The sequence below is a fragment of the Plecotus auritus genome (assembly GCF_963455305.1).
Source record: "Plecotus auritus genome assembly, chromosome: 3".
In the NCBI taxonomy this organism is placed as follows: Eukaryota; Metazoa; Chordata; class Mammalia; order Chiroptera; family Vespertilionidae; genus Plecotus; species Plecotus auritus.
Window position 1 is genome coordinate 157,471,589 of NC_137772.1, and position 27,049 is coordinate 157,498,637.

A 27,049-nucleotide genomic window follows, 5' to 3' on the forward strand; every position below is an offset into this window, starting at 1 on the left:
CTTAAGAAAGGTAAACCAGATGACAGTGGGGGGATGGAGTGAATGAAAAGAGACCAGGCTGGGGAGACCTGTTCATTAATTCATTCGTTATTGAGTACCTACTATATGCTAGGCACTGTTCTAAATGCTGGATACATAGAAGTGAATAAAACAAACCGTCATGGTCATGAAGTTATATTCTAGTAGGCAAGAAAGGCAATAAACAAAGAATCAAAAAATATAGAAAAAGAGAAAATAAAATCAGGAAAGTGGGACAGCAAGAATTAGAGACTTACTCCAGAGACAAATGGTAGGGGCGGGGGTGGTTAGAGATCAACCAAAGGACTTGTATGCATGCATATTAGCATAACCAATGGACACAGACATTGGGGCAGTGGGGGCTTGCCCTCAGGGGTGGGAGTGGTAGGTGGTGTCAATCAGGGAAAAAGGAGACATATGTAAAACTTTAAACAATTAAAAAAAATTAGAGGCTTACAATTTTATTTTATTTTTAAAAATATATTTTTATTTCAGAGAGGAAGGGAGAGGGAGAGAGAGATAGAAACATTAATGATGAGAGAGAATCACTGACTGGCTGCCTCCTGCACGCCCCACACTGGGGATCGAGCCTACAACCCGGGCATGTGCCCTGACTAAGAATCGAACCATGACCTCCTTGTTCATAGGTCGATGCTCAACCACTGAGCTACGCCGGCTAGGCGAGGTTTACAATTTTAGATAGTCCAGTCCTCAAAGATTTTCTTAAGAAGGTGACATTTGAGTAAAAAATCTGAAAGAAATGAAAAATAGGATCATGCAGTTATTTGGGGAAGAGCATCTCCAATCAGAACAACCGGCCAGGCAAAGATCCTGAGATGGGAAGGTGACTGGCCTGTCGGAGGAAAAAGAAGTCAATATAGCTGGAGAAGAGTGAGTGAGAACACAGTGAGGCATGTAGTTAGAAAGGTAATTGGGGTCAAGAGACAATTGCAGTTGTAGAAATTCTAAGGGTCAAAAGCTAAACTAATGCAAGGAGTCTGATGAAGAACATTAGATATAGTCAAGAAATATTTCTACATGAGGTAAGATGGTACTTGGTGGCTATGCAGAGTGCAGATGGAGGAACAGGAGATTCTGGAGTTCCTACCTGACATGTCTGGTAGAATATAGGCCATGAAAGATGAGAGAAGCAAAAAGAGGGAGTTTCAAGGAGGAATATACAGGATTCTGTTTTGGACTGAATGACTTTCATAGGGAAGTGATTATTGGTAATTGAAAATATGGGTCCCAGCTCAGAAAAGTGAGAGATAGAGAACTGGATAAAAATTCTAATTAAATCCATATCTTAGTCTGTTCATGCTGCTATAACAAAAATACTATAATCTGTGTGGCTTAAACAACAAATACTTCTTTCTCAGAGTTCTGAAGGCTGGAAGTCTGAGATCAAGGCAACAGCAGATTGGGTATCTGGTGAGGGCTTGCTTTCTGGTTTATAGATGGCACTTTCTCATTGTGTCCTCACATGATGGAAAGAGGAGAGAGCTCTCTGGGGCCTCTTTTTAGGGCATTAATCCTGTTCATGTGGACGTCACCCTCATGACCTCATGACCTCCCAATGGCTCTACCTCCTAATACCATCACCTTGGGGGTTAGGTTTCAATATATGACTTTGGGGGAACAGAAACATTCAGACCATAGTAATTCATAAAGTGAATGAGAATGATTGCTTAGCTAGTGTTATAAGATATGAAGGGGACAGAGGATAGAACCATGGACAACACCAACTTTTAAGTGCCTGGCATAAGGAGAGGAAGGAAGCAAAAGAGCCTGAGAAGGTGTTTGCAGTGGAGGGAAAAGAACTCAGGAGAGACCGAGACAGATGTCCTGGTCTGTTTCCACCTGCATCTGAAGACTTCTGTGGAATCAGGAAGCATCTGCACCAACAGTTTCAAAGCTGGTGATTTCTGTTGGCATTTGATTGCTTTAACCAAGAGGTAGCACTAAATGGGATTGCAAAATCCTAATGTAAACTTTTTAAAAAATGGTTTGGGCTTTCCTCTTGCTTCTCTTTCTTATATCCCTGATTCTAATTTCCTCTTTCTGTCTGCATTTTCCTTTCTTTCCCACCCAGTCTTTCCTCCCCACAGTCCTTCCCTCTCATGGTCATTTCTTAGCTCTCAGACGGCATTCAGAGACAGGTTTGTTTTTTTGTGGGTTTTTTTTGTGTTTTTTTTTTAATCTCTGATATAGCTCTTAAGATTAGAAAGACATTTAGTCACACAGGTCAGATTAACATTTATTATATACCCCCCAAAATATATTTGAAGATACTTTTCCATTACTGATTTTCCTTGTTCTTTTGTGGTTCTGTTTTTTAAATGAACAGTTTCAGCATCAATAATTAGATGCATGTATTTACTATAGTGTCTCCATGAAGTCAATATTTGTTAAAGGCAGGGACCATGTGTTTTGAACTATTGCTTGAGTGATCCCATCCAGGCGCCACGCTAGGCTGTGTCAGGGACATGCCAAAACTCAATCTCACTTTCTTGCTCCTCGACTTTTCCAGTGCCAGCAGCTGTCACCAACCTGAGGATCACAGAGAACTCCACCAGACACCTGTCCTTCACCTGGACCACCTCAGAGGGAGAGCTCAACTGGTACAACATCTTTCTGTACAACCCAGATCGAACTCTTCAGGACAGAGCTCAAGTTGACCCACAAGTCCAGAGCTTTTCTTTCCAGAACTTACTGCAAGGCCGAATGTACAAAATGGTGATAGTAACTCACAGTGGGGAGCTGTCTAATGAGTCTTTCATATTCGGAAGAACAGGTAAGACCGGGACCCACACAGTAAGGAATAGCAGGGAAATTATCACAATAGTTGCCATTTTACCAAGGGTATAGCTTTATATGAAATTTGTGATCTTCAGGCTTTCTGACCCTAAATCTTTGGTTATAGTTTTTGCACTGGCTTCTGCTCTGTCGCCTCCACTGTTTACCTCATAGGTTGATGAAAAAATGAATCTGGTCTCTCTACTTTCAAGAGGGTTATTTATAATCCAAGCTGTGCCCTTATTCTTTCTACAAGACATAGATGGAGTAGAGGGCAGGTTCCGAGAAGGACAACTATAAATGGGACCAATAAGCAAAGACTGCTGGGAATCAAAACCACAGCACTGACTGAAGTGAACACCAAGAGTTCCAGGAAAACGAGAGGGAGAAACATCTCTCTGGGCTGCAAATATGAATCTGGACCTTCTCTTGTTGCATAATTTGAGCCTATTCTCTCATTTTTCTATTCAAAATTATTTTTCATTTGACAGTTTTTGTTGTTGTGTCCCAGGCACTGGGCTCAAGGCTGGAATATGACAGTGAACAAGACAAATGACGCCCTTGACCTCACTGAGCTCTACATTAGTGGATGGAGAGGGGCAGGGGACAGGAGATTTTAAAGGGAGATGATTTTGGAACACCTGAAATTCTATGAAGGGAATAAACAGTACGACGTTGTGACAGAGAACAACTTGGCAGGACAAGAAACTAGACAGAGCAGGCATTTCATCTGAAACCTGAGGGCAGCCATGTGCAGAGCACATTCCAGGCGCCCAAAAGAAGTCCTACATTTGTCTTTGGAAGGGAATGAAACGGAGCAGCAGATAAGCCTAAGCCGTGAATAGACTGGCCTACGTGTTACCATTTCCAGGGCAGTCTTTGCTCTGCACGTTAATGCTTCCAGTTCCTCTAACTAGAGACAACAGTCTTCATTCTTCAAATGATGATGATGCTCAAATACCCATGGAACAGGTGCCAGCACTACCAATTTATACAAAGGTAGAAGCAACTGTTAATAAAGATAGTGGTGAGAAAGAGCACGAGAGAACTGGGAACCTAAAAGCTGGAGAGGAAGTGGAGACTCAGAGAGGGACGTTATGGTACAGCGGCCACAGTGACGTGGGCCTGACTGCAAGGGCTGGGACCTTCTGTGAACACTTTTAGGGCCTTTTATGAGTTCAGGTATAAGCTACTTGGCCAGTTTTAATTAATCATTTCTGATTATTTCATTTTATATGTCCATTAAGGTTCATGTGGCAAGCATACGAAAGTCACCACCTGTTGTGTTTTGTTCTATTTTAATTTGTACCACATTCTCCTAAACCTGAGTGAGCTAAAATGTAGGCAAGGTCTGACTCTACAATAGGAGCTATTCACCCATATGCCCAATGCAGCTCATATTTTCACTGTGGGCCAAAATGCCTTTGTTTCTGTTTTGTTTTTGGTAAGGGCGTTCCCTCTGTTTCAGTCCCAGCCTCTGTGAGTAACCTCAAGGGATCCAATCGGAACATGACAGACAGTCTCTGGTTCAGCTGGAGTCCAGCCCCTGGGGACTTCGACTTCTATGAGCTGATTCTCTATAATCCCAATGGCACCAAGAAGGAAAACTGGAAAGAAAAGGACCTGACGGAGTGGCGTTTCCAAGGCCTTGTTCCTGGAAGGAAGTACACCCTGTGTGTGGTAACTCACAGTGGAGAGCTCAGCAACAAGGTCACAGGGCAGAGCAGAACAGGTAAGAAGCCCAGGTGCCAATGGCCAGGTATTGCTGGGAAGTAGTTTCCAAAGACGTGGGGTTTTTTTGTTTGTTTTGTTTTGTTTTGTTGTTGTTGCTGTTTTTAAATATATTTTTGTTGATTTTAGAGAGAGGAAGGGAGATGGAGAAAGAGAGCAACATTGATAAGATCCATCGGCTGCCTCCTGCACACCCTCTACTAGGGATGGAGCCTGAAACCTGGGCATGTGCCCTGACTGGGAATCAAACCAGTGACCTCTTGGTTCATAGGACTAAGCTATACGAGCCAGGGCTAAAGACATGTTTCAATTATGGTTTTAATTAGAAGAAGCATAAGCAATAAGGATGTGCCATGTGCTAACCCCTGAATTGGTGGGGGGGGGTCGAGGGGGGCGTGCGCAGAAGCACAATGGTACAGTGGATAAAGGAAACAGACTTTGGTTAAAATGATCTAGGTCCTTAGCTTAACTCTGCCACTGACTTAAGTGAAACTGGGCAGGTCACTGAGCATCTCTAAGCCTTAATTTTTCTTGTCTGTAAAATGGTGATAATCACATACATCATCATCGTGTAGCTATGAGCAGTGCTAAATTTTTTTTTAATTTCTTAGGCACACATAGATAACATAAATATATCTGTGTGCCAATCTGGGGTCAATGGGCAGGGCCATCTGAAATTGGACATAATCTGTGGGTTTTAGTCCTCACAACTCAAAATATGATAGTTTCAATACCTTTGCACACTTGAAACCCATTCAGGGCACACCCATGCAGGGCAGCACTCTGGTAAGGAAGTTCTGGTTATGAAAACGGAAGAAAATGTACATAAAACACTTGAGGAAGTGTCTTCCACATAGTAAAGCTCCTATTATTATATTATTTCCTCCTACAAAGTACGTTTAAAGTATGTCTGATGTCGCTCAGCTATCTTATTTGCATATGTTATGGCATAGAAGTGATTACATGATTTTTCATGCTCTCCTACATACAGCCCCAAGTCCTCCCAGTCTTATGTCATTTGCTGATGTTGCAAACACATCCTTGGCCATCACCTGGAAGGGACCACCAGACTGGACAGACTACGACGACTTTGAGGTGCAGTGGTTACCCAGAGATGCAATCACAGTCTTCAACCCCTACAGCAACAGAAAATCAGAGGGACGCATTGTGTATGGTCTTCGTCCAGGGAGATCCTATCAGTTCAGTGTCAAGACTGTCAGTGGAGACTCCTGGAAAACCTACAGCAGACCAGTTTCTGGATCTGTGAGGACAAGTATGACATGTTTTGCTACTCTCGGTTCTCAAATGGAATGAGGAGGGAGTATGTGTTACAACATCAAATTCCAACCGGGCTTGGTTTAAATCCACGTTTTTACTTGGAATCGGTTAGATTGAATTCAGGCAGAATTATATATAGATTTGTTCATTTATTTATATACTAGCAACAATGAACAATAAAGAAATAATCTCACGGAGCTTACAATCGAGTAGGAGGTACCAGCTTTAAAAGCAGTTTTATTTGGGTGTGACGGAGGAAGCATTTGGCACTATAGAAACCCACGGTAGTGGCATTGACCCAATGCAGGGGAACTTATGGGAAGAAGAAACATCCAAATCAAAACCTAAGGAAAGAGTAAGATCCACTAGGTAGAGATGGGGAAAGAAGTGGAGAATATTTCAGGGAGAGAGACTAAAATATCCCAAGACCAGGAAGGAGAGAGGAACAGAAAGGAGTTTAGTTGGCCAGATCATAAAAGGTACAATTAGGAGAATCAGGTCATCAAATGTCTTGTGAGCCATTGTAACGACTTTGAACTTTATCCTCAATCAATCAGAGCCACTGAAGGATTTTTGGCCAAGATGTCATAATCAGATTTGTACTTTAGAAAGCCACTCTGGGTACAGTGTAGCAGGGGTCCTCAAACTTTTTAAACAGGGGGCCAGTTCACTGTCCCTGAGACCGTTGGAGGGCCGGACTATAGTTTAAAAAAAAAAACTATGAACAAATTCCTATGTGCACTGTGGGTCCGGGACGAGTCGGCTGCTAAGCAGGACAGGCAGCGGCACCCGGCGGGCCAGATAAATGTCCTCGGCGGGTCGCATGTGGCCTGCGGGCCGTAGTTTGAGGACCCCTGGTCACTGTAAAGAATAGGTTAAAGGGGGCAAACTAGAAGCAGATGGACCAGTTAGGACATATTGTTATAAAACCTGAAGAGAAAAATATTTTAACCGTGAAATATGTATCCATTTCTTCTCAAAGGCATTTTGGGATCAATGAACTAACCTGAAAGAAACAAAGGTGTTTCAGAATAGGAACCTCAAACCAAGTATTTATTTTTCAATAATACCTAGTAAATGTAGCTTCTCAGATCAGATAGTGGTTATTGAGAGAATACCTAGCTGAAAATTAGAAATTTATGCAAGTAGTTGTTTTGTTTATTCAGCAAACATGAGAGCTATAACAATTATAATTTGTGCTCCATATTGTATCCAAAGACCAGATTCAAGAGAAATATGTGAAGAAAAACTAACAGGTTTTGCTTATAGCAAGCTTGGGGTGGGTTTTCAGTGGCTTGCTATGGGCTGTGTGATTGAATCACAGGTGCGCAGTTAAGAGCTTAGTAGAGGCTGGGACGGATCACATCTGGAGTATTGTATTCCATCCCGGATGCTAGAGTTTAAGAGTGGCATTTACCAACTGGGGCATGCCCAAGAGGAGAGCAACCAGCATGCAGAGGGATTTGGCGCTGAATTTTATGAGGAATGGCTGATAGAACTTTGAGGATTTCATTAGTTAGGGCTGGGTTTGGCTATGAATGACAGAAAACCCAAAATAAGAGGATTAAGCAAAATAGAAGCTTATCATTCTCATATAAATCACTCCAGTAGCCAATTACTCACAAATAAGCTCCAGCCATGATGAATAACTGGTCGTTCAGGGTCAACCACCTTCCCACTCCTCCCAGCCTCACCCTCGGCACCTGGGTGCATGGTTTCTCTGTCTAAAATGCCCTTCCCGAAATCTGGGCAAGTTATCATCTTTGCCAGAGGCCTTTGCTAACTCCTGCCCACCACTAGCACCAGCAGCAAAAAGGTGTCTGTCACCACACAGCATCTCCTTTTTCCATTTCTTCTGGGACAGTCTCCTTTCTACCTTGTATTATGGCTCTTTTGGAGTCCTCTCCCTTCCTAGAGGTTAAGGCTAATGTCGTATTCACCTCGCTACTGTTCATAGACCCTAGAAGAGCACCTTGCACATAGTAGGCACTCATTTCTTAGTGAATGGGGGCGGGACCTGAGTCTTGGAAGGCAGGTGGGATTTACAGGTGAAAAGGAGGAGAGAGAAGGAACTGAGGGAAGAGGTAAAAGCAAGTTTCCATATTATTCTTTGTGCGAATTAACAGAGTTATGGGTTAGGCAGATGTCTTTACGTCTCAGCTCTGATTTGGCTTGAAAGGAGTTCAAGAGTTTAACAAGCAGTTGATGTTTGAAAAGACACAGTTATTGCTTGTCTCAAATGCCAGTTCTTTTGTGAGCCTTTTGATGGGTTGATGTCATTGATTATTGCCATCTGGGGGTTGTTACTGTATTGTGTGCTGTGGTCAATAGGACAATGGGACGGGCTTTTAAATTTTAATCTTTATGAAGGCTTTAACTCCTGGAATGAAATAAGGTGGTCTAGACCTAGGTTTCAAGTTCTATTCCAGAGCCTGAAGGCTCCTTGGAAATGTGTGGGGGAACGCGAGGGAGGTCGTAGAGAGAGCACCCCAGTGTAGCACCCCTGAGCCCAGTGCACACTTAAAACACAGACCAGAACTCCTCTGATTTTACAGACAAGGGAACTGAGAACTATTCTTTTTTAAATGGCTCAGATGCTAACATTAAAATTCGAAAATTACTTACCTAAATCGCACAATTTCGCTTTATAAATATATACTGTAAATAATTAGAAATGGTAGGCATGCAACTGGTTGGGGCAGCCTACAGAGTTTATTAACCTCTACAGTCACTTAAGCGCCTTTCTTTCCAACTGAATCTTTTACTCATTGTTTTGTCATTCACAAAAGACCAGCTTCCCTTCACTGAGTCCCTACTGGGTCAGGCTCTCTTTTAAGCAGAAGAAACCGAATGACCATAGCATAGGGGCCTGGGACAGAACGGTCTCCATGCAGAACACAAGCAGTTCCGGTTCCATGGCATGTGAGCAGGAAAGGGCAGGCAGAAAATGGAAGAGGGGACAGAAGCCAGAGCCCAGAGGGTAACAGGCCAGCAATGCCATTTCTTAATTCCCTCATTTATTGAGCAGTTACTATGCTGGCCACTATTCTAGGAGGCTGTGCATGATTCAACTCATTGAATCATCACAGTAATCATGTGATGATTAGTTATCTTAACTTCCCCACTTTACCGAGGGGCTCAGATGTGTCAAGAGTGCACAGCTGGTAAATAGAACTTGAATTCAGGCAGGCCGGACTGTACTTCTGACCCCTCCTTTACTCTGCCTCACCTTCTATCTGACTTCTGCCACTTGATTTCATTGCCCGTGTGTGCATTTGTGTTTCCAGTCACGTTGGCGTCTGGTGATTTTTTAAATGAACAGCATTTTAACTTTTAATGTTTCTCAAAATAGGGTCTGGGAGGCAGACATTCCCTTGGAGGTCTATGAGAATTTTTTCCTTGAAAAACAATCCAAATTAAGTTTGGAAATTATTTATTTCGATCTTTGAGCTAGTTGGACCCAAAGAAGCTAAAAAACAAAAAAAAAAAACAACCAAAAAAAAACAACAACAACAACAACAAAAAAAAACGTGTCTCACAGAGTTGTGAAAAGTGCCCCTTCCTCTCTCTCCTTTAGAGCCAGACAAAATCCAAAACCTACATTGCCGACCTCAGAACTCCACGGCCATTGCCTGCTCTTGGATCCCTCCTGATTCTGACTTTGATGGGTATAGCATTGAATGCCGGAAAATGGACACTCAAGAAGTTGAGTTTTCCAGAAAGCTGGAGAAGGAAAAATCTCTGCTCAGTATTATGATGCTCGTGCCCCATAAGAGATACCTGGTTTCCATCAAGGTGCAGTCAGCTGGCGTGACCAGCGAGGTGGTGGAAGACAGCACCATCACCATGATAGACCGTGAGTGTCCCCAGAGGTGTGCGGCGTCCTCTGTCATGTTCGTCATGCTGTTCACTTTGCATACAATTCACTTCCACATTAGCGTGTCTTGTCACTTGGAGGACCTAAAAGGCTCTGGGAAATGGAAACATTTCTCTGTGTAAGGTACCCTGGCAGCAAACACATTAAAAGATCTTAAAGTCCCTAAATGAGGTAGTATTTAAATACGTCACTTTGCCTGGTACAGTTAGAGTGCTCATGGAGCTGCCTCTTTCATTATGTTTAATGTGCCTCTGGCACATCACTTCAGGCCCACTCCCTTCAGGAGAGGCGGGGTTTTCTTGATTACATACAGGCACGCGAGTGCGTGAGCACATACACACACACACACACAGAGAGAGAGAGAGAGAGAGAGAGAGAGAGAGAGAGAGAGAGAGCATGTATCAACACCTCACATATTGTTTATATGTAAAAGCAGAGTTGTGACCCTTCTTGCTTCTCTCCACCCTTCCTCAGGCCCTCCTCCTCCACCTCCCCATATCCGTGTGAATAGAAAGGACGTGCTAATTAGCAAATCTTCCATCAACTTTACTTTCAACTGCAGCTGGTTCAGCGACACCAATGGAGCTGTGAAATACTTCACAGTGGTAGTGAGAGAGGCTGATGGTAAGTGAATTCCCGCAACTCCAAGATGCAGCATTGCTTCCTCAAAGGCCACTATGGGGACTCCTCCTGTGACAGTTCTTAAAGCAGAAACTTAATGTTTATGTCATGCACTCTCTCTCTGCCAGATGCAGGGAGATGTAACCAAAAAACTGCTCAAAGGCTCTTTCAACAAGAAAGCCTGTTATCTGCTGGGTGTAATTATTCAATGGGTGAATGATAATAATAGCAACCACAACCGTAAATACGGTAACCATCAGTTATTGAGCCTGTACGATGTGTCAGGCACTGTTGGAAGTGCATTGCATGTGCAGACTCATTCAATCTTCTTCATTCCTCATTCAGTCCTGTTCACTGATCTTTTGGTCTGCCATTAAGCAGCAATATGCTTCAACTGTCTTCCCCCGTCTCTGTCTCAAATACCCCCACCAATCACATTTCCCAAACCACCCACCAATTCACAAAAATACTCAAAAGCTTGAGGGAGGAAAAAGATGATCATAAAAAGTATTCCTCCTTTCTCCACTGCATTTCCCTCAATAGTATGTTTTATTCTCTGGTTCTTTCATCCTTAAATTATTCTGTGTCTACTTAATTCCTGTGGACTAGGCAAACACTAGGTAATAGTTGAACAACAGTCCATACAACCACCAAGTATGATCTTCAGAAATTACTATATACATCAGCATTTGTCAAACATACAGGAGTATTGTACATTGGTGTACACATGCCCGTAAGTGTATTTGCCATTGAGGTCTTGCATGTTATTTCTCCAAAACAGATGTTTGTGTCTGGAACAGCATTGGTATATTTTGCATGTCTCAGGTTTTTAAAAATAGTTTAAGGTGCTGCACATGAGTTCCTTAAGCATCTTTGACAATTATAACCCATTTGTGGGCAATGGGAAACTTTAAATCTGACAAATGGTGGAGCTAAATAGTATTTTAGTCTCACCAGATAGCTAACCGCCTATGCGCTTTTGCATCTTATTTAATTGTACTAAATCTGGGTACGCATAATTAATTAAATCATTTCAAGGGTCAGTGGTGCATCCCAGATTTCTTTACACCTCATAACTGGAGATAAATTGAACTGTGCAGCGACTTGAGATTTAAGTAGGCTGCAGTGAAGATAATGTTTTACTACTTGAATATAAGGCAGTGGCCAAAAAGAAGTCAAACCCCAGAAAGCAGCCTCGTGTTCTGCAGCAGGCGGGTTTTAGTTAGTGATGCCCATGGAGAGGGGCAGTGCTCCCTTGGTGATCTAAGATAACAATCCTGCTCATGTAAGTGGCATTTATAGCATATGCACGCATCCTAAAGGCCACGTTCCTTTCCAACGACTGCCAACAAGGTAATATTTCCAAGACCCACTCATTTTGAGCAAATTTTATTAAACAAGAGTCAGGATGCGATGAAGCCCTACCATATCACTTCTTGAAATTCATTGTAAATAGTATGCGATCTCCATAATATTTATCTTCCTAATTATGCTTTCCTCCAGCCAACATCAAAACTGGTTTGCAGAGCCAAAACACACAGCAGGCTGGGTGGACAGGGGAAGAGTTCTGGGAAGTGATCGGCATGAGGGGCCAAATCTGAGCCAGGATTAAACTGTACTCAAGATAAGAGTCCTGTACCCAGAGCAGTTATCAGCAGGGTGTGGCACGTGGACGTGCTGGTGGGGCGACTGCTCTGGCCTTGGATTTGATTTCTCTTATCTTTTTCCTATTTCCCAGGTCATAGGGATTTCCTTATTAGCTTAGCTACAATGATTATTGGCAAGGTAAAGAGCTTATTGAGTGGGTTGACACTCACAATGGGGAGTGTTTGCCTTTCTGGAGTTGTGGGTACATTATCATTTGGTTTAATGAGATACCCTCTCACCCACACATTTTATTTGCAAGAAAAATGATGGCATATATATATACACACACTATTTATCATTCATTTTAGAAAAAAATGAATTAAAATTATTTTCATTGAGAGAATTTCACAGCATCCTTCAATGAGATCACAAATGCTGGGAATGACCAGAGAGGGTGAGGAGTCAGCCTTAGAATCCTCAGTAGAAACCACTGAGGCCGCAAGAAAGTCAGTCTTCACTGTGGGTTTTGTCCTCCAGGCAGTGATGAGCTGAAGCCAGAACAGCAGCACCCTCTGCCCTCCTACCTGGAGTACAGGCACAACGCCTCCATTCGCGTGTATCAGACCAATTATTTTGCCAGCAAATGTGCCGAAAGTCCTGACAGCAACTCCAAGAGTTTTAACATTAAGCTTGGAGCAGAGATGGAGAGCCTGGGTGGAAAATGTGATCCCAGTCAGCAAAAGTTCTGTGACGGACCGCTGAAGCCACGCACTGCCTACAGGTTAGATGTATTGCCGTCATTTTGCTGGGAGGGATATGCTACATTACTAGGCGCTCGGCTGTCTGGGCAGCTGATGCACATATACTCCTGCAGATTAATCACCTACGTTACAAGAGTGCTCTGTGTTTTACTGGGTAATTTATAAAAGTTGTGTTCCTGCCTCCGTTCTCAGGGAATGTGTAAAAAGGGCCTTGAGCATTGTGTAAAAGCTCTAATTCGTTGTGTGAAGAATTGAAAGTTCTTAACAGATTGTTCTTTCTCCTAAAACTTCTTTAGTACAAGCCAAATCAATTCCCAGGTTAACGATTGTGAAAATGTCCAAGTAGAAAGAATGAGTTTAGGGAGACACAAGAAGTATGAGCTTTTAGCTTCCACTTTTAATGAGGACTCAAATGACACTGATTCATTTACCTTCTAAGGCATAAAAAGATGAAAGTGCTCTTTGGTCTAGACAGAACTCTTGAAGGGAGAGGCCCCTGAATGATAGGGAGCATCCCCTCCTCGCCCTAAGAAGGCAGATTAAAGGGGCCGCTGCTTGGCCCCAGGAAGCACTACTGTAGCCAGCAGCCCCTTCCAGCTGCAGGAACTGGCAGAAGTGCCAGCATCCCAAACCAGGGTCCTCAAGAGAAAGAGAACCTATAGATACAGACATTCAAGATTGGCACTTCTGCAAAGGTTGTACCTTCTCTGTTGTGTGTTCCCAGAGCTGATATTAACCAATAGGGCAGCCAATCAGGTTCTCTATGGGCAGTGCCTATTCTTGTTGGTCAGTGCCCAGGTATATTGACCCTTACGTATTTTGAGTATCACCCCTGAGTCAGCTTCAAAAGGAGACAGTGACCTGACATCACACCTAAGAGCACTCTTTTTTTTTTTTTAATCCTCACCTGAGGATATTTTTCCATTGCTTTGCAGAGAGAGTGGAAGGGAGGAAGGGGGAGAGAGAGAGAGAGAGAGAGAGAAACATCGATATGTGAGAGACACATAGACTGGTTGCCTCCACACTCGCCTTGACTGGGGGGATGGGGAGCGAACCCACGCCCCAGGGATGTGCCCTTGACCAGGAATCGAACCTGAGACCCTCTGGTGCGCAGGTCGATGCTCCAACCACTGAGCAACATCAGCCAGGGCCTGAGAGCCCTCTTAGCTCGTTCCTCGCATCAACTAAGGAAGACCAATGGTTTTCTTCCTAAAACAGAGTGCTCACTTTGGGCAGCAACTCTGTGGAGTTACCTCTGCCCAGGACTTCCCACAAAAATGATATTGCCACCCTAGCCAAGATTTGCACCTCCAGAGCAAACACACGCCAATTTACTAGGGATGTTTACTTCAAGAAGAGACCATTATGCGTTTATCTGAAGGAGGTGAGATCTCGGAGAGAGCAAAGGAGAAATAGGAGAGATCAGAACGCTGGAATCCTTCAGGTCCTATAAGAATCAAGAGTGTCTCAGCTCCTTAGACACCTGGGCTCAAGGACCCGAGCAAAAGTCTCCCAGGGGCCATTTTCTCTTTGTGAGTAGGAAAGGTGAGGCTGTTTTTGTTTGTTTGCTTGCTTGTTTGCTTTTTGAGAGAGGAGAGAAAATGACTCATCGCTACATTTCAGAGAGAGAACAAGAAGCTATAGACACTTTGCATCTAGACCAGAGCCTGCCAGGCTCCCGGCACATGCCTTCCTGTCCATAGCAGCTGCCACAGGGCTGCCATTTTTTGGTCACTAGCCTTATGAACAGTATTTCAGTTCTTTAGCCCTCATGTTTTCATCGCAAAACATTGCAGAGTTGTTCTGGGGAACAGATCAAACCTAGTTATGCGCCTTCTAGATCAAGGTCTTCCAGTGATCCCCGTTCACCCCATAGCCTTCCAGAGCAGGGCACACAAAGTCCTCGCCTTCTCCCCTCCCACCTTCCTCGTCAACATTGTCTCCCACCATTTTCCCAGGTATACCTTGTCCTTTTGCTACTCCTCCTCAGAGTTCTCGTGAACGTAACATGGCTCCCTTTGACCTGAGACTTTGCACATTCTTTTCACTCTATCTAGGATGCTGCTAGTCCCTTGTTTGGTGGCTGAATTCCTTCAGACAGTTCAAAAGCCAGCTCAACCTTCAGCCAGCCCCACACCCCCCTTGTCAATGCGCTGCTGGGCCGTTGTACCCTCAGCTCCATTTCCACAGCACCCAGTCCTGACATTCTTCTAATCAATCCTCCGGTTACCAGTGACTTTTAACCCTTTGTTTAATTACCTACCCTCTTTACTACCCTGAGAGAGCTCACAGTCTAATGGAGGAGACAGATGTGATGTTGGTTATGAAACAATATGACAAGTACCAGGCACAAAAGAAGCATTTATTAAATGTTTAGGAGTCGAGATATACTTCTAAAAAGTTACACATTTTTAATCTAGCGTAATCAACTCATGCTGTAGATATTTGTTTGCTAGGCCATAACTCTCCTCTGTTTCTCCAATGTGCACGTGGTTCGGTCCTGTGGAAAGCATGCCAGGCAGTAGTGCTTGATGAGAGGAGGCCTCGCCTTTCAGAATGCATGGGAGAACCACATGCTAAGTGGCCTCCTGCAAGGGGCTGCTGAGCCCTGACCCCCGGGACTCAGCGTTCCGCCTTCTCAAGATGACTGTCACCATGGTGACCTTCAGTGCTGTCAGACACCTTTTTTCCAGAGAGAATAGGTGGACAGGAAGAAACATGGAAAAAGAAACATTATGATTGAAAAGAAATTGGAAAACACTAGGTTTAGCTGACATGCAAGCTTATTATGTCAGCACATGTCATGTGTTCCCATTCAGTTGGGTTCCTATTATTCGGTTGTATAATTAGCACGGTTCCATGTGGGAAGAGAAAGGGCAGAGCATGATGGGTGAGAGGTAGTTTGGAGGTTAGGAAAGCGCGGATCTGGTTTTGTTTCTATTCTAAATAGAATAGCAATGTGACCACAATCGGGTAGTCAGCTTCTCTTGACCTCATTTTTCTCAAATGAAGGAAACTAAACCACATGATCTCTAACTTTGTGCTATGGAATTTTCTGATTCTGGACAGTTAAACTTGAAATAATTACTATCAGATATCTGTTCTTTAAAATAATTTTACTCATATTATTAAATTGATTATGCTGATAATATATTCACTACAGAGTGCCTCCTCTCTGCAAGTCACTGGGCTGGGTGTGGTAGTGAAAATATGGAAATAGAGACAGAGAATTAAGGTGGAGGGAACAGAGTGAGTCAAAGTGCAGAAGCAAAAGCACAAATTGTTTAGAGAAGAGTCCAGGTTCAAGCAGGGCTGGGGGCATGAATTAGAAGGAGGGGACAGAGGGTCATAACAATGTTTCCTGGCCTGTTACTACTTCAGCATTATTACAGGATGTGCCCAGATACTTTGGGGTTCAACAAATCTAGCTTTTTTAAAAAGGAAAAAAGGAGTCCTCCATTCATTTTCATAGGGTTTAAATTAATACTAGAAAAGGTTTTTCTATAGAAACCAAGCCTGATATTTTATTTATTTACTAGAGGCCTGGTCCATGAAATTTGTGCACTCGGGGGTAGGAGAGGGAGGGGATGGTCCCTCAGCCTGGCCTGTGCCCTCTCACAGTCCAGGAGTCCTCAGGGGATATCCCACTGTCCCCAAGGCGGGAGAGGCTCCCGCCACCGCCACTGCGCTCGCCAGTTGAGAGCCTGGCTTCTGGCTGAGAGGTGCTTCCTCTGTGGGAGCACACTGACCACCAGGGGGCAGCCCCTGTGTTGAACAGGATTAGGCCTAAACCAGCTCTCCAACATCCCCCAAGGCTGTCCCAGATTGTGAGAGGGCACAGGCCAAGCCGAGGACCCCACCAGTGCATGATCGGGGCCGGGGAGGGATGCGGGAGGTTGGCCAGCTGGGGAGGGACTGCAGGAGGGCTCTAGGGCCTGTCCGGCCCATCTCACTCAGTCCCAACCGGCCAGACCCCAGCAGCAATCTAAACTACTGGTCCGAGCATCTGCCCCTTGGTGGTCAGCACACATCATAGCGACCAGTTGACCAGTTGACCGTCTGCCCCCTAGTGGTCAGTGCATGTCATAGTGAGCAGTTGAGCAGCCTTAGCATATCATTAGCATATTCCGCTTTGATTGGTTGAACGGACGATTAGACGACCAGACACTTAGCATATTAGGTTTTTATTATATAGGATTTATTTTAAATTTAAATTATTTATTGTTTAAAGTATTACATAAGTCTCCTTCCCCCCCACATTGACCTCTCCCTAGCTGCCCCCATCCCACAGCACATGCCCTCACCACCCACCCACCACCCATGTCTGTGTCCATGGGTTATGCTCATATGCATGCATACAAGTCCTTTGGTTGATCTCTTACCTCCTCACCCCCCGCCTTCCCTCATAGGTTGGACAGTCTGTTCGATGCTTCTATGACTCTGGTTCTGTTTTTGTTCATCAGTTTATGTTGTTCATTATATTCCACAAATGAGTGAGATCATGTGATATGTATCTTTTCCAACTGGCTTATTTCGCTTAGCATAATGCTCTCCAGATCCATCCATACTGTTGCAAATGGTAAGAGTTCCTTCTTTTTACAGCAGCGTAGTATTCCATTGTGTAGATGTACCACAGTTTTCTAATCCACTCATCTGCTGATGGGCACTTAGGCTGTTCCAAATCTTAGCTATGGTAAATTGTGCTGCTATGAATATAGGGGTGAAAATTGTAACTATTTTCTCTCTTTTCCGCGTCCAGCGTGGCTAGAGAGCAGGTCCAATTCCTGAGGAGAGGTGGCTGGGGATTGAGAAATAAAAGAAAGAGACAAGACACAGAGATAGAAAGAAAAGCTGGGGCCAGGTGGACTGCTGCCCTCTTCTGATGGAGAGACAGTGACCCAGAGCCAATACAGTGTGTTTATTTTATACCCCAAATACCAGGAAGTTTCACCAAAAGATCAGGACAAAAGGAGATTATTTGCATTCTTGAGTAGGCCCTGAGCATTCCTGGTGCTAGGCTGGATTTAGATATCAAAACCTACTTCCCCACACCATGGGCTGAAATGAAGGTCAAGCTGACAACACCCTTGCCCTTTTGGCAAGGCATGTTCCCAGGGCGTGGCTTTGCCGACGCCACTGGGTTAAGCTGACAATAATTAAAGAATGCCCATATGCCTTCCCAGGGGGCCCTCTACAAAAAATATCCTTTCTGATTGGTGTTTCTGTTTTCTTAAGCCTGATACTTTATCAGTAAACCTATAGTTCAGAATCTCAAGATAGAAAGAACTCAAGAGGTGGCCCAGGCCAATCTTTAAGTTAGTGCAGCAGACCTCTTCTGCAGCTTTCCTGGGAATTAGTTTTCCTCCAGCCTCTGCTGAGAGCCCTTCAATAACATAAAGCCCTTCACTACCTATGTGGCTCCTACTCTTGATGCTGGGGAGTGACTTCATGTTCCTGAACTACAGCTCTGTGACTCCAGCCTACTGAGCTCAGTCCTGTCTTTAAGGAGGAAAATAAGGATGTGTGTTTCCTCTTCTACATGCAGTCTTCCTTAAATCTAAAGTCAGCTATCATGTTCCTCTAAGCCTTCTCTGTCATCATCCTGGTCAATCACCCCAATGATCTCTATGCTTCCTAAATTATGAGCCCCAAAATTGAGTACGAGTGGACCTGACTCACCCAGAGAACATGAGATTTAGGTCCTATGATGGATACAGTAGGCCTTTCTTCCAGGCTGAGGTTCTAATTCTGTGTTTTAGGAGCTGCACCTTGCTTGCTTATTGAATTTAGGGCCAGCTGATCTCCAGGCACATCCCAGCAGCTCTCCAGCCCAGGTGACTGAAATAACTCCAAATGTCAGCTGGAGAGCTCTAAATGAGTCGCACTGTCATTCTAACCCAAATAGCCAAGCAAAGCTTATCCTCTTTCCCTAGTCTCGCTCCCATTTCTATCAGTGAGGCCATTTTTCTTCCCAATGACCTGAGCTAAAATCTTAGAACAATTTTTTTTAATAATCCTCACTTGAGGATATTTTTCCATTGATTTTCAGAAAGAGTGGGAGGGAGAGGGGAAGGGGAGAGAGAGAGAAAAACATGAATGTGAGAGAGACACATCAACTGGTTGTCTCGTGCACATGCCCTCACTGGGGCCAGGGATCTAACCTGCAACCCAGGTATGTACCCTTAACCAGGAATCAAACTGGTGACCCTTTGGTGCATGGGCCTATGCTCTAACCACTTAGCAACACAGGCTAGGCCTAGAACCATCTTGATTTCACGTTTCTCCTCTTCAGACTGGGTCTTAACTGGCACCTCTTCTCAGTGCCTTTCAGTCTTCTTTCTGTTCTCATTGCCACTGCCCAAGATGAAGGCTCCATGTCCTAGGCCTGGACTATCACACTAGTCTCTATAATTCAGTGTAAATATTTGTGTTTCCTAATGGTCTTAGGCTCTACAGCAGCAGTTCTCAACCTGTAGGTCGTGACCCACAGGTTGAGAACCGCTAGCAGGGTCGCCTAAGACCATGGGAAAACACAGATATTTACATTACGATTCATAACAGTAGCAAAATTACAGTTATGAAGTAGCAACGAAAATAATTTTATGGTTGGGGGTCACCACAACATGAGGAACTGTATTAAAGGGTCACGGCATTAAAAAGGTTGAGAACCACTGCTCTATATGGACCACTCTTCTCCCAGGTGGTTTTTGCTGGCTCTTCCACTTGATTTCATACTGTTTTCCCATTTGGAACCCTGTGCTCCAGGCCACCCCATCTCCTTATGCTCAAACACACAGTTTCCTCCAAATTGTAGTGTTCCTCATTTGCAGTTTAATATGTGCTTTCTTCTTTTACTATTTGCCTTATTTCTTTATATTGTTTTTCCAGTTTTCAAGCAACTTAGAACTTCAGCAATTAGATATAAAGAAGGCATTAAGTACATTTTATCACAATGACATTAAAATATTTTATATAAAAGGCTCTTTAGAAAATAACTAGTGCCTAAAAGATGGGAAGATATATAATTTTATGTGTAATGTAATGTTCTATGTAAAATGTTATTTGTATATGTAGTTATTTTAGTAAAATATCAACAATTACAGTAATACTGATAATACTAGTCATTGGACTGCTCTAACAGGCACCTCAGAATTACTGCCCCCGCAAATGAACTCTGTACTTCCAAACCCCTCAACATTCTCCACGGACTTCCTTGATGTTAGTAAATGGCATCCAGTTGCTCCTCAGCCAGATCATATGGAGTGATCCTTGCCTCCATCCTTTCATACTGCATGTCCATCAGCAAATCTTTCAGCTCTTTCTTTGAAATATCCAACACTTATCACTATAAATATGACTGCATTTTGGTCCAAGCCAGCATCTCCCACCTGGACTTGAGCAATTCCCTGCTGACTAGTTTGTCCTCTTTTTTTTTTTTTTTTTTTAATTGATTTCAGAGAGGAAGGAAGAGGGAGAGAGAGATAGAAACATCCATGATGAAAAAGAATCATGGATCAGCTGCCTCCTGCAAGTTCCTCACTGGGGATCGAGCCCACAACCCAGGCACATGCCCTTGACTGGAATAGAACCTGGGACCTTTCAGTTCACAGGCCGACACTCTATCCACTGAGCCAAACCAGCTGGGGCTAGTTTGTCCTCTTTTACTGCTGCCCCCAGGCTGCAGCAGCCAGAATGATCCTGATAGCACCCCCTAGTGGCTTCCTGGGTCTCTCAGAACAAAAGCCAAAATCCTCACCAGACCTTCTGGGTCTTCCATGTCCCATCTACTAGCAAATCTCTGCCCTCATCTCCTACCTTTCCGTCATTCATATATTGTGCTTCAGCCACACTGGCCTCCTTGCACCCGGGCATGTTCCTGCCAGAGAGCCTTGCACCTGTCTGAAATGCAGCCATGGTTCCCTCCTTCCCTTTCCTCAGATTTCTATGCATATATCTTTTTATCAAAGAGACATTCATTGACCATGATGAATAAAGCAGTTCCACATGTCCCATACCCATTGCTTTCTATCTCCCTTACTCTGCTGCTGTCTTTTTAATGGTTCATGTCACTATTTGGCATATTATATTTGTATATGTATTATCTGATGTCTTCCATGAAAATGTAACCTCTAGGATGGTAGGGACTTTTACTTTCTTCCTTGCAGTATCTCCAGCCCCTGGAACAGGGTCTGACACACAATAGGGGCTCTATAAATATTTGATGGATGAATGAATGAACCCAAGTCTGTCTGATTCCGTTACTCACTTCTGACCCTACATACATATTGATAGGTCCCCACCCTGTTTCTCCTTGAACACATTCTTCAGTCAGCCCTACTGTGGTCAGCCACTAATTTGTACCTAAATAAATGTTTCCTTTTCAGAATCAGTATTCGGGCTTTTACACAGCTGTTTGATGAGGACCTAAAGGAATTCACAAAGCCACTCTATTCAGACACCTTTTTCTCTTTGCCTATCACCACCGAGTCAGGTAAGGCTAACCTTTCCATTCCCACATATTCTACCAACCCCGTCACCCACAAGGACCTCTTGTGGGAGGTCCACAACTTGGCTGATGGTGGGGGGAACATTTATTTTCACTTGGAAGCTAATCTGTATGTGATTATGGATTGATGCCGATTCAAGGAATTCACAACTTCTGTAGGAGAACGAATCCAAGGGGAATTAATCTAGAAAAGGTAGAAGTACCAGATTTTTTAAAGAGGTACCAGACCTTTATTGAAGATAAATTTTTTAATAGTGGGAGGAAAGCATTTAAATAAAGAGCTTGCATAGGTCAAAATATAAATAGATACAAAAGGCTTTCGAATGCATACATGCATATACATAGAAATATATTTTTAAAAACCTAGAAGAAAAAATAGCAATGTATTAACAATGAATATCTCAAAGTAGTGGGATTATAGGCAGTTTTTTTCCTTTTGCTTGTTATATGTTGTTTTCACACTATAAAAAATGTTAACTTGGAGAAACCAAGATGGCGGCATAGGTAAACACCTAAACTGCTGCCTCGCACAACAATTTCAAAACTACAACTAAAAAACAAAACGGACATCATCCAGAACCACAGGAAGGCTGGCTGAGTGGAAATTCTACAACTAGAAGGAAAGAGAAAAGCACACTAAGACTCAGAGGAACTGCAGGAGGCAGAGGTACTGAGACGCGTGCGCGGAGAGGACTGGCAACTGAGTGTGCAGCTGGCTTTCTCAAGTGGGAGAGAGACAAAAGCTCCCGACTGCACTGAACTCCAGTTCTGGGCAAGACTCTGGGGACCCAGACTCATTTGGGGAGAAACTGGACTATCTGGCAGTGGGTGGAACTCGAGGGCAGCTTTCTCTCAGAAGTGCTTGCAGCGATTACCATGGGACACTGAGACACAGGGACGTATTAGGGCAGGGCTGATGGGAAACCAATGCTGTCTGCTCCACACTGAGACTCTGCCCCATCCAAGCTGAGCACAGAGGCTTTTGCAAGTCTTATCTCATAAGGGTGTCTCCAGCATAGAAGTTCTCCCAGTGTAGACACAGCTGATCCTCACAGCCAATTGGCCTGGAGGTCAATTCCTCCCAGTGATACCAACAACAATCAAGGCTTAACTAAAACTAGACTGTGCACACAGCCCACAAAGGGGTGCACCAAGAGTGTCCACCTCAGGTAACTGGGGAGGCTGAGCCACTGGGCCCTATAGGACACCTAGCACACAAAGCCACTCTATCAACTCAGGGAAGCAGCCAAAATGCGGAGACAAAGAAACAGGTCACAAATGAAAGAAATGGAGGAAAGCAAACTACTGGATATAGAGTTCAAAACCACGGTTATAAGGCTTTTCAAGAATTTTCTAGGAAAGGCCGATAAATTTAGTGAGACCCTCGAGGATATGAAAAAGGACCAACTAGAAATTAAGCATACACTGACGGAAATAAAAACATATTATACAGAGATCTAACAGTAGACTAGAGGATCGCAAGAATCAAGTCAAAGATTTGAAATACAAAGAATCAAAAAACACCCAACCGGAAAAGAAAAAAGAATCCAAAATTATGAAGATAGTGTAAGGAGCCTCTGGGACAACTTCAAGCGTACCAACATCTGATTTATGGGGGTGCCAAAAGAAGAGAGAGAGCAAGATACTGAAAACCTATTTGAAGAAATAATGACAGAAAACTTCCCCCACCTGGGGAAAGAAATAAACTTACAAGTCCAGGAAGCGCACAGAATCCCAAACAAAAGGAATCCAAAGAGGACCACACCAAGACACATCATAATTAAAATGCCAAGGGTTAAAGACAAAGAGAGAATATTAAAAGCAGCAAGAGAAAAACAGTTACCTACAAGGGAGTACCCATACGACTGTCAGCTGATTTCTCAACAGAAACTATGCAGGCCAGAAGGGAGTGGCAAGAAATATTCAAAGTGATGAATAGCAAGAACCTACAACCAAGATTACTCTACCCAGCAAAGCTATCATTCAGAATTGAAGGGCAGATAAAGAGCTTCACAGATAAGAAAAAGCTAAAGGAGTTCATCACCACCAAATCAATATTATATGAAATGCTGAAAGGTATTCTTTAAGAAGAGGAAGAAGAAGAAAAAGGTAAAGATAAAAAATTATGAACAACAAATACATATCTATCAACAAGTGAATCTCAAAATCAAGTGAATAAAAAAATCTGAGGAACAGAATAAACTGGTGAATATAATAGAATCAGGGGCATAAAAAGGGAGTGGACTGACAATTCTTGGGGGGAAAGGGGTGAGGGGGGTGCGGGAAGAGACTGGACAAAAATCGTACACCTATGGATGAGGACAGTGGTGGTGGGGGGGTAAGGGCAGAGTGTGGGGTGGGAACCGGGTGGAGGGGAGCTATGAGGGAAAAAAGAGGAACAATTGTAATAATCTGAACAATAAAGATGTATTAAATTAAAAGAAGATGTTAACTTAAAAGGCTTTACATGAATTTATGAAAGAGACTTCTCATGTATGTCAGAGGGAAAGCCTGAGTAATAGTGGCAGCTAGTACTTACTGGGTTGCCTGCTCTGTGGAGGTAGTTTTAAGCATTGTGCATAGAATGATTTATCCAAGCCTAACTACAGCCTTTTGAGGTGGATACTATTATCATCCCCATTTTAAAGGTGAGAACCTGAGGCACCAAGAGTTAAAGGAACTCAGATTTCTGAGCTTATCAAGGACACTTTCACTGACCATGCTGAACAAAGCCTAATAGAGCTGGGGAAGATAGTAGAGCTGGTGTTCTGGCCCTTTCTGCCTGCATCCTTAACCTGTACACCGCACTGCCTTGGAATATTTCAGTAAGGCTGAGAATAGCATCATTTTTCAGCAGGTTTTTCCTCGTTACCATGATCTGACCCAGTCTTTCCCTGAAGCCCATGTTTCATGGTCCTTGGTCTCAGGAAGTTCTTTACAGCTAAAACAGTCTGTCATGCTGCAGGACAAAAATGACTCAGCCTCACAAACACCCCCATCTATTTATGCCAAGTATAGGCATAATCTCCCACTTTTCAAGCCAGAAAGAGATCAGTACACAATTAAGACGATTGAGACATGTTTTCTTATAATTTAATGTTAAGTAAAGTCTTTGTAAACACAAGTCTTTCCTCTTTGAAATATTGTTATACAGTAAAGATTATATAGACTTCAGTAAAGGAAGATAGTAAGTATATATTTTTTTAAAAAAGAATATTAACCACCTTAAATGAAAGATGATTGTATTGATATGATGAGTCTTGAAAAGCAACATTGAATAAAAAAAATCCAAGGGCGTAAAATGAAACTTCAAATATGGGCTAATTCCTAGACTTAAATATAAAGGCTGAGACAATAAAATTTTTAAAAGAAAACAAAGGTGTACATTTTTGTGACCTTGAGTTAGGAAATGGTTTCTTAGGTATGACACCAAAAGCACAAGCAATGAAAGAACAAATAGATAAATGAGACTTAATCAAAATTAAAAACTTTTGTACTTCAAAGGAGACCATGAAGAAAGTGAAACCACAGAATAGGAGAGACTATTTGCCAATCTTATACCTGATAAGGTGCTAGTATCCAGAATACGTAAAGAACTCCTAACTTGCAACTCAATAATAAAAAGACAAATAACAAAAGATATGAATAAACATTTCTCCAAAGAAGATAACAAATGTCCAATAAGCACATGAAAAGATGCTCAACATCCTAAGTCAGTGATCGACAAACCGCGGCTCGCAAGCCACATGCGGCTCTTTGGCCCCTTGAGTGTGGCTCTTCCACAAAATACCACGTGCGGGCACGCACATAGAGTGCGATTGAAACTTCGTGGCCCATGCGCAGAAGTCGGTTTTCGGCTCTCAAAAGAAATTTCAATTGTTGTACTGTTGATATTTGGCTCTGTTGACTAATGAGTTTGCCGACCATTGTCCTAAGTCATTAGGGAAATGTAAATTAAAGCCACAGTAAGAAATCACTTCACACCCAGTAGAATGACTATAATCCAGAAGACAGTAATGAGTGTTAGCAAGGATATGGAGAAACTGGAACCTCATGCATTGCTTGTGAGAATGAATAATGGCATAGCTGCTTTGGAAAACAGTTGTCCAGTTACTCAAAATGTTAAACTAGAGTTACCATCTAGCCCAGCAATTCCACTCCTGAGTATATACCCAAGAGAAATGAAAATATATATCCACACAAAACCCTGTAAACACGTGTTCGTGGCAGCTTTATTCATAATAACCCAAATAGCCATTAATGGATGGTTGAATAACAAAATGTGAGATATCATTGAGCCATAAAAAGGAATGAAATATTGATCAATGCTACAATATGACTGAGCCTTGAAAACGCTAAGTGAAAGAGGCCAATTACAGAAGAACACGTATTTATGATTCAGTTTATGTAAAATGTCCAGAATAGGTGAATCTATGAAGACAGAAAGATTAGTGGTTGCCAGGGCTAGGAAGAGGAGAGAATAGAGAATGACAGCTAAGAGCATGTGATTTCTTGACAAGGGGGTGGGGGGGAGAGATGATGAAATTGTATGAGGTGATATTTGCAAAATTCTGTGACTATACTAAAAACCATTGAATTATACAATTAAACTGGTGAATTGTATGATACGTTAATTATATTTCAATAAAACTATTTAAAAAATGGGCTACTCTTACCTGTTCTTAAACTCCCAGTGGCAGTATTATACCAGAAAATAAAAATAAAATTTTGTTAAAATAAATCACAGCAATGCACTGGATTGGCTAAAGTCCCAGATGCTGTAACTTGTTTTATACAAATGAAATAACATTTTTATTTTGGTGGCAAACTGTTGGCATTTATCTTAAGGGCCCCAAGCTTTATATACAAGCACTAACAAGTCCAAAATTTATTTAAAAGCTAAATAACATTAACTTCAAAAATATAATGACCCACCAGCGTTTCATCTTCCCGGCTGCATACTCGCATATTTTAGATAGGAACTAATAATAATCTGAACAATAAAGGTTTATTTGCGATTACCATGTTTGAATTCTTCTTTAATAATGTTCCTGGGGAGGTAGAGCTTCTAGCTCCCTGGTTTGTTAGCACTAATGTGCCCACCTGGGTTTGTTGTTTCTGTATTACTGTAGAGCCTTTTTTTGGAGTTATTGAAGGCGTGAGTGCTGGTCTGTTCTTAATTGGCATGCTGGTGGCCGTTGTTGCCCTATTCATCTGCAGGCGGAGAACGAGGTGAGTACAAAGACCCGTTCAGTGATTGGGCCCACAACCTTAAACATGCAACTGAAAATGCCCTTTAGCCTGAACAGTAAGAAGGGAAAATAATTTAATTTCTCTCGGTTAAATCACCTTTGCTTCTCAAGAAAAACAAAAGTCAAACCCTAAAACCGGGGCTCACTTTTGTCTGTCTCTCCACACCATTGATGAATTCTGCCCTTTCCAAATGACTAGGGGGGTGTGTGAAGCTATACTTGAGTGTGAAACAACACCTTTTGCACAGGAAGAAAAAACGTTGTGTGTGGTTCCATCTTCTCATGAAGACAGAGATGGGTGCAAATTGTGTACCCAACCAGTTTTCTGAAATATGCTGAAAAGTATGGCTGACATCACCCTTTTATGGCTCATAGCTGCTGTGCTAATTTAAGGAGAGACCAAAAAGAACCAAAGCATGTGGTCCCAAACCACACTCTCTCCTCTTAGGGAATTTCTTTTATTTGGCACACTGTGTTCTCTCTTGATGTCATGTCTTGCATCTAAGGTTTGCTGGGGTTTTTTTAAGGAAAGTTTTATTGAGAGTGTGGGAAGTGATTGTGACCTGTAGCCAAAAACCAGAAGACAAATCTCCAGCTATTGCAGAGATCCATTTCTGAGTGG

The 27,049-nt window shown here is 42.9% G+C and overlaps 1 protein-coding gene across 2 annotated transcripts in view; it reads left to right on the plus strand.

The window, feature by feature from the left end:
• The window catches only part of PTPRB (protein tyrosine phosphatase receptor type B), a 119,131-nt gene that overhangs the window by 64,996 nt on the left and 27,086 nt on the right, over positions 1-27,049 (plus strand). For both annotated transcript variants that reach the window (XM_080660472.1, XM_080660471.1), the window contains 8 exons: positions 2,549-2,812; positions 4,283-4,546; positions 5,537-5,818; positions 9,401-9,679; positions 10,175-10,324; positions 12,446-12,689; positions 21,054-21,160; positions 26,308-26,407. In XM_080660472.1, the coding sequence (XP_080516598.1) occupies positions 2,549-2,812; positions 4,283-4,546; positions 5,537-5,818; positions 9,401-9,679; positions 10,175-10,324; positions 12,446-12,689; positions 21,054-21,160; positions 26,308-26,407 (1,690 nt within the window). The remainder of the gene's footprint in view (positions 1-2,548; positions 2,813-4,282; positions 4,547-5,536; positions 5,819-9,400; positions 9,680-10,174; positions 10,325-12,445; positions 12,690-21,053; positions 21,161-26,307; positions 26,408-27,049) is intronic.